Source organism: Microtus ochrogaster, linkage group LG5, assembly GCF_000317375.1.
Source record: "Microtus ochrogaster isolate Prairie Vole_2 linkage group LG5, MicOch1.0, whole genome shotgun sequence".
Lineage (NCBI taxonomy): Eukaryota > Metazoa > Chordata > Mammalia > Rodentia > Cricetidae > Microtus > Microtus ochrogaster.
Genome location: NC_022031.1, coordinates 7,483,188 through 7,492,042, shown reverse-complemented (window position 1 = coordinate 7,492,042; position 8,855 = coordinate 7,483,188). Strand labels below are relative to the sequence as shown.

The 8,855-nt window shown below is 34.8% G+C and overlaps 1 protein-coding gene across 1 annotated transcript in view; it reads left to right on the top strand.

Moving 5' to 3' along the window:
- Positions 1-8,855, top strand: part of Zc2hc1a (zinc finger C2HC-type containing 1A) — a 38,085-nt gene that overhangs the window by 23,933 nt on the left and 5,297 nt on the right. The window contains exon 8 of the mRNA XM_005361850.3: positions 6,797-6,904. Within this exon, the coding sequence (XP_005361907.1) occupies positions 6,797-6,904 (108 nt within the window). The remainder of the gene's footprint in view (positions 1-6,796; positions 6,905-8,855) is intronic.

Here is an 8,855-nt window from a genome sequence, read left to right as displayed (position 1 = left end):
GCTCATTGGTGGGACAGTTGCCTAGCATGTGCAAAGCATTGAGTTCAATTCCCAACCTGATCAAGAAGAATGCAAATAATGAAGACTACATAATAGAAAAACAAAACAAAAACCAGCTAACAAAGTACAATAAATTGTCTTCTTATTTCATCTTCTGGTGGTTAAAAAAACAAAACAGTTCTAATTTCTTTTTGTCTTCTCAGTTGGTTTCTTGACACAAGCTTTCTCTGTGTAGCCCTAGTTGTCTTCATACTCACTCTGTAGGCCAGGCTGGCCTTGAACTCACAGAGATCTACCTGCCTTTGCCTCCTGAGTACTGGTATTAAAGGCATATACCACCACTGCCCAGCATACATATCATTTTCAATAGCTAAATTACTCTTTCAATAATTTCCTTCAGTTACTATGGAGAAGTGTTTAGAGATTGACCATAGTAGGTGGTGTAAAATGTAGCTACAGAGTACATGTACGGAATGTTTGTGAGTGTGGGTGGGCGTGTGTACACAGATGTGTGTACATGATTGTGTGTAGGCCTGAGGTCAGTATTGATTGCTATTATCTCGTTTTTTGAAACAGGGATTGATGTGGGATTTCCTTCTGTATGCTGCGATTACTGTTGGTTAATAAAAAAAACTGTCTTATGCTTGTTATATGATAGAGTAGAGCTAGGCAGGGAAAACTAAACTGACTGCTGGGAGAAAGAAGGTGGAGTCAGAAGCCATGGAGCTGCCAACAGAGACAGACATGCTAAAATTTCGCCAGTAAGTCACTGCCTCATGGTGAAACACAGATTCAGATGTTAAAGTTAGCCAATAAGAAGCTAGAGCTAATGGGCCAAGCAGTGATTTAATTAATAAAATTTCTGCATGGTTATTTTGAGAGTCTAGGAAGCTTGGAAACAAGCAGTTTCCCACTACAAGGGTCTGTCATTGAATTCTGCCAGCATGCTGGCCTGAGCCAGAGGGATTCTCCCATCATCACTCAGTACAGGTGCGCACAATGATGCTCAGCATTTTATAGGGTGTTTGGGAATTCGAACCCATGTTCTCTTGCTTGTGCAGCAAGCAGTTTATTGACTGAGCCATCTCCCTAGCTCTAGAGAACATCATTTAATAAAAAATTGAATTTGATTTTAATATTTTGTTAAATTAGTAAGAAATAAATGCCTCTAGTTTTTATGATCATAGTGTGTTCCTATAATTTTTTTTTGCATTTATTCACTTTGTATGTGCATGTGCATACAAAGGCATGCGTGTTAGTGGGAAATAGGTGTTACTTTTTGTCCACCATGTACATCCTGGGGATTGAACTCAGGTCATCAGGCTTATCAAAAAATATTTTTATTTGCTGATCCTTCTTGCCAACCCAGAAACCTCTTTCTTCTGGTGCATGAACAAACCTAGCTTGTTATGTGAATTAGAAATGATTAATGATTGCAGCTATTGTATTAGGGTGATTTCTGTATTGTGGAATTGGTATATGAAATTATCTGTGATGGATTAGACTTTAGATCAATGTGTATATACATATACATACATACATACATACATACATACATACATCATTCTAGAGCATTGAATGTCACAGAATATCCCAACTGCAGAGATCCACAAAATAACAAATGCGACTTGGTAAATTTTTCCAGTATGATTCCTGAGACCATCTCTTGATTATGCAATGATCGGTGCCATTTTCTGCAGCTAAGGACTCATCAGAAGCAGGGAGGTTTATTTCTCAGTGGACTTACTTTTATATCAGCAGGAAGCAAGGAACTTTTTTGAAGTTGAAATTTGCTTCATCAGGAATAGGTTGAGATCATTGCCAAATATTTCCTCAAGTGATCATTCAGTTATGAATCCTTTAAAAATTCAAAAAACCCTGTATGAGATCCTGATAAACTATTGTCATTTGTATATTTTAGTTTGTCAGTAGGAGATTGTAGCAGAACATAGGCTTGACTTTAGCCCCAACCACATTTACTAATATTTAGTCTAAGAAGTATTTGAATTTTGTGTCTATCTAAAACAATCATTTCTATGGCCACCATATAAATTTTTATGTAGTGGGTTGAATTTGTAGCTGACATGCAGAAATCATCTCTGGGGCCCTCCTTTCAGTTAGGTTTTCACATTGGAAACATTCTCAGCACTCCTGTGCATAACCCACAGGAAACAGTTACCTTAGATCACTGCCTTAGGCTTTTATTCAATTCTATGTATCTCTTTTTTCTCTGTTGATTCATATGCAAGATTTAAATACTTGTTACCATAATTAAAGAATCTGTTTTTATTTAAAATATACTTAAGTTTGTGTGTTTTGTATGTAGTACAGAGGGTTAAATCCAGGACCTTCAGTGTGCTAAGCTAAAGTTTTCTACAAATCTAAGTTTCGTAACTCTTTCTCTGTGACAGATTTCAGTCCTTATTCACAAGTCTTCTTAAAGGTAGTGTCTGTGACAGTATTGCTTTGATAATTCTTAACATTTACCAATTCAAAACACAAACATGACAGTTAGAATTTGAAGTCATTGGACTTCAAATTGGATTGTTTCATAATCCTATAAATTAAGGTTAAATTTTAATCTCAAAGATTTGCAGAAATTATGTTTAAGACGTCTGCTGAAAGTTGTTTGAAATGTATGTACCACTACGTGCATTTACCATCAACTTTGCTGCATAGACAGAGACCATCAAATGACTTTAATGTTGCTCCTGAGAGACCATTAGGTTCTAGAAAGATGAATATATCCTTCCTGGATACTAATCTCTTTAAGAACACATATCAGCTCTTTGGTTTTCTACTCTGTTCTCTCAGATTAGCAGTGTCTGACAATATTATGTGTCTTTAGGGCTTACTGCATGAAATAAGTTAAAAACATTAGTGAGAGAGCAGGTATCTCTTTAAGGAATATAGGTGAGGCAGAATCTCACTGTTGTTTTGACTGGCTTAGAATTTACAGTGAAGACTAGGCTGGGCCGGAACTCACAGTTATCCTCCTGCCTCTGCTTCTGAAATACTAGAATTAAAGGCTTGCACTTCTACACCTAGTTCAAGACTATCTTTAATATTAAATATGGCATGTTTCTTACTACCAATTTGAGATAATTTTTCTGATTTACAAATTTTCCTGTTCTCTCCCATGAATGGTTGTTTAGTGGTGATAGTATATGATTTGATCACATAGACAATGAAGTATCCTACAAACCTGCAGTTAGCATTAGCGTCCGCTAGATGGAGATATTGTACACATTAGGTTTAAAAAGGTTCACAATGGTGTGATTGCACGTTTTACCTGTGATATTTAGATTGACCATGTCTTTTAAAATATAGATCGTGTTTTGCCTTTTCACTACATATATTCCAGGAATAAACTTATTCCTTATTGGAAAGTAAGATAAGATAAGTATATAAGGATTCCATATACAATTATATCTTTCAAACAGAAGGGCAATCATAAAGTAAAATAATAGAAGAAAGGTTTTTCCATTTCAGGGAAAATGAAAATTTTGTTATTTGTGAACAGCCCCTACTTCACTTCTAGCTTCACATATTCCATTGCTTCCTAATTTATTCCTTTTTTCTTGATAAATGTGGAACTAACAGCACATGGAAGCTGGCAAGGTGGCCTAAATGGTCAAGGCACAGCGGTCTAATGATGGGCACTTTATGAATCAGAAGTGTAGGACATATGCTTGTGTCCTGGCAGTTAGTTGTTTAAGCAAAGTGTGTGGATTTCTAGTGAACAAGAGTGTCTTTATCTGAAGAAAAGTAATCCTTATGTCTACATAATTCTTTAGAGGCAAACAACCAGTAGCAATCTCCTTATGGGTACACCTTTATATATTTTAATAGTAAGATGGACAAGTTAGGCCCTCCTCTTCGAACTGGAAGACATGTGCAAAGGTTGTATGACAGTGATACAAAGTCAGACAGTGCCTTCAAAAGACATGAGTTATTACCCGTTTACAAGTAAGTATTTATAATGCAGTTGGTTGGTCTTTATCAGATATTTCTTACAGGCTCTATATTATAGACTATTGTCATTTTTAACCTGTGTGAAAGTAATCTTAATCATTTTAAGCCATTTTAGTGCTAAATTTCTTTACAAGTCATAAAATGTTTTTGATTTTCTATTCAAATTAACACCATCATGCCTTTTATTCTACTTAATGTTAATTTTAGAAGATGTTGTAGCAGTTACCTTCAACAATTATTTCTGTGAATGTTAAATATTTTAGGAGTAGTAGCCTTATAAAGAAATATATAGGGCAAGTTACATAGTTAAGCAGATGATGAGCTATAGCCAAAGGAACAAAGATTCAAAGCCAACAGTCAAGTGATTCCCAGGCCTCTCTTAGTTGTTTACAAATGGCACATGAGGAGGCAGGACAGTGCTGGATACACACCTGTCTCTGGCCTGCTCGCCATGCAGGCTGACAGTCACAGTCACTCGGGAAATGCCAGGGCATGAGATGTCAGGATTCACACATCTGGGCTTCAATGTCTATTCATTTTAGTCCTCATTCTTAAACAAGAAATTAGTGTTAACAAATGCGCATCTGTTTAAAATTTTAAAATATTAATGAAGTTAACAGTGGATCCCACTTACTACTCACCATGAATACAGCGATAGATTCCAGCTAGGCATGCAATGAGACAGTTACAGGAGAACATCCTAACATAGCATGGTTGCTTTTAAGTAGTTAGTGATCATTTGTAGAAGACATTGTGTTCTGAGCTTTGAGTTGATACAGAGATCAGGGGAAATTGTTTAGGAAAAAATGAAGTGTAATTTTATAATTAGTCTACTTTTATATGTTTGAACTATATATAGAACATTAAGTTCACATATAGACTTAGGGTAAATACTTAGCAGATTGTGTCCAGGAAGAAAATGTTTTGAGTATGTGAGCAACATGTTAAGAATTGATCAGCATAGATAGTTCTTTTCAGTCATGTCAGGACGGCTCTTGAGAATCAGATTTCCTCTCTTAGAAGATATTAGAAAAACAATAGGCATATAATATCATAACGATTTAAGTTGATAATCTTATTCTTCCCATTTGAATGACACTCTGGCATTTTTTTTAATGTAGAGATCAACATAGAAAGGCACGATTCCAGCTCTACTTCATGAAAGTGGAATAGAATAAGCCTCATAGATAGACTTAGGGGAACCGTTCGGTTATCTCATCAGTGCAACAAAGCCTTTCTTTGCTTCTTGGAGAAGTGGCTACTCAGAACAATCATTCTGAACTGAAGCATTGTGTATCGAATATACGATCTGCAGTATTATTCACCAAATTTAAATACTGATCTGCCCACATAATAACATTTCAGCTTATACAGTCTCTAAACATGGCATCTCCAAGCCGGGCATGTCGTACAGTGTCTAAACCAAAATGTCAACATGGAATGGAATGATACCTTCATTCTTAGTATACTAAGTATTTGGAGACTAGTTAATAGTTAATACATGCATGTATTCTGGAAGTAGTTGTTCAGTCTATTAGGGAAATTCCCATCTTACCATATATATAAGTAGAGTAGGGAGAATATCAGCCAAAAATTAAGAACTGCTAAAGAATTTTTCAAGTTTTTTTCCCATTTATATTACAAGATTGCTTGTTTGCAAAATAAACTTAGTCCTTAGAGAGGAGGAGGGGACTGATCCCTTATTGACTCTCTGAATATTGACTTTGCAGTATACTACTAGAGTCCCTTTGGTTAAGTTATTCAAGGGCCTTTGCCTCTATTAAGCCATTTATAGCATGAAGTTATTTATTAGAATTAAATAAACTTACTTATGCGAAACAGAAATGTATTTAGTATGTAATATTTACTATTAAAAGGGAACGTGTGCGGCTGGAGAGATGGCTTAGCAGGTTAAAGTGCACTGAGTATTCTTCCAGAGGACCTGGGTTCCATTCCCAGTACCCACATAGTAGTTTACAACTATCTATAGCTCCAGTTCCAGAGTCTGACATCCTTATATAGACATACATGCAGGCAAAACACCATGTGCACAAAATAAAAATAAATCATTAAAATTTTTTTCAAAAGTTAACACACAGTGGCAGTATCAATAGTAGTAATAAATTCAACATGCTGGATTTTTATATGAATTTATATATTAAAACTTTTCTGTAATGTTAAATGATAAATTTACCAATAAGGAAGGTCAAGTTATCATTATCATTACTATCATTAAAAAAGTTGTTTGGTAACAGTGGAGTTTTAACCTAAAATTATGTAAACTCCACATAGCCTCTCCTGTTAATAGTATATAATAATTCAGATGTCAAAAGTTTGAAAATGAAAACATCTTGTATAGATGTTTCCATCTGTGCAGTTGGTGAAATTAAATCTTTATTTTTAATCACTCTAAGAACATTCATAAAAATGAATATTATCATTTAAAGTAGCTAGCAACTTTTCTTATTTTAACTATATCCTATATTTCTAGGCTAGCAATAATACTTGTTTAATGTTTGCTTAGGAGTTGTCTGTAAACAATGTCCATGTTGTGAGCAATTATAAATGAGGCTTTTAAACTATAGTTTTAAAGTGAAATACATAAAGTAGTATGTTATCTGTGTTGTATTTTATGAAGATAATATTACCCAGTGTATCGTATCGTTAATATTGGCTAATACTACTTGTTTTCAGATTAAAGATACTACTTGGATTTATTCTTTCGTACTTCTCTGCAGCCTGCTTTTCTACTGATAGAAAAAAAATCAAGAAGCATTAATTTTAATACTTTTTCAGCATATCTTCACTTTCTCTCTTCCAGAGCTAACATCAAATCTCGAAATACTACACCCCCTAGCCTGGCAAGAAATTCTGTGGCAGGTGTGCTTACCAACAAAAGAAAAACTTATACTGACAGTTTTGTAGCCAGGTATGTTTAGCTTGTTCATCTCATAATTAGAGTGCAGATTAATATATGCCGTCAAATTCTATACAAAAAATAGGTAATATGCTGTGTGTGCTCTAGATTTTGCTTTGTTGTAGAGCTCAGTATAGCTTTCAAATGGACAAGAAACAATTGAAGCAGAAACACTGTTTTCTTACAGTTTTTCATTTACTTCTTGTTCAGTTTTACTGGGTTTATTTAGCCTTTTTGGGTTTTTTTTCTTGCATGTTTAAATCAAGTTTAGTATGAACTGTAGATAGACCTTGTAAATATTGCTATTGTAATTTCCCATATTTTCATATTTAGTGCTATCCTGAAAGGACTTTATACACACACACACACACACACACACACACACACACGTACACGTGCGCGCATGCACACATGCACACATAGAGAGACAGAGAGATTAACATTTTTGAATGAAAAGATAGAGAATGGAAAAATAAGAATTTAAAGATAAGTTGAAAGTTAGAAAGAGGTTTGTCCATAGGGGATGTGTGAGCAGTTATGAGCTACACACTGTGTTTTGAAATTTGTAGTAGTGTGGGGCCAATGGCTATAGAAATGTATAGCTCATAGTGTCTATAAAGTAAAAACTACATGGTCTCTGAAAAAGAGTACTTAGTCCAAAGGTCTTAATACATTTCCTAAGTGCTTCATGAGAAAGGGACTAGGTGACATCATGAATAATTTGAGTAATATTCTTACTGTAAACGTGGGATGAGTTTATAGTGTGATTCACTGAAGGCCAAGGACATGATATCCTGTGATGTACTTCAAAATTGGGATGTGTAGGTTGTAAAGTGTGTGTTACCTGCTTTATCTCAAGTGTGTAACATGCCAGTTCTCCAGAATTCTGATTTCACGCAGGGATAGGTTCAAATCTTTGATCTTGGGATGATTCCTGAAGCTGAAGTGTAGTGAGGTTTTTGAGGTCTTTGGTTTAGAAAGTGGGCATTTGTGCATCTGCTATGGAAAGAACTTTAAGACTGATGCTTTGCATAACAGGTGCAAATAACAGTGAAACAATGAACAACATGTCCCAGCTAGATTCTTGAATAAATGCTCTTTGTCTCTGCTGGGGTTTTGATGCATATCAGATATCAAAGACATGAGCCTCTGTTTCTCGGAGATCTGAAATTCTGAAGTGTACCTTTACTATGATACATATATTTGCAGATGTATATCTCCATGTATTTTGGATCAAGGTTGAAAGTAGGATTATCATTCTCTTATACTTAATAAATTTAAAAAAGTGTATATCTGCACTACAGACTTTAATATTATATGTCATATACAGAGAAACGATCAAAAGAAAAAAATTACTAACAAGCAGGAACAGAAACTTTACAGTAAGAAATGTGAAATGTTTTTCCTAAATGATTGATACCTGAGAAGAAGCCTGAACCTTTCTCCTCGACTTTTTAACACTTTTATGTCTCAGGTGGCAACAATTTTGGTTGTAACAGACCTAGATTTCTGAGATATTTCTTTCCTTAGAAAAATAACAAATTGCACAGTCTAAAAATTGTTGGTGAAACACCCAGAAATAGGGGATGAAAATGAAATATATCAGATTTCAGTATATACATATATATATATATATATATAAATACATAAAATACCAATTATTAAGTAAATAACAATTACTATTTATTATATTTTCTGAATAGGGGTTGGTATATTGTTATTGCAGCCTTTTCTGCAATAAAGAGGAAATATAGTTTTCATAAAAATTCCACTTGAACACATGAGTGTAAATTGCATGGGAATCAGTTTAAAGATCATGAAATTTTTTTTTATGCCAACATTTTTTTTTATTGAGAAAAGGAGAAAAAAAGTTTCAGCCTCCTCCCAGCCTCCCATTTCCTTCCTCCTCCTCCCACCCTTCTTCCCCTCCCCCACTCCTCTCCCCCTCCCTCTCCAGTCCAAA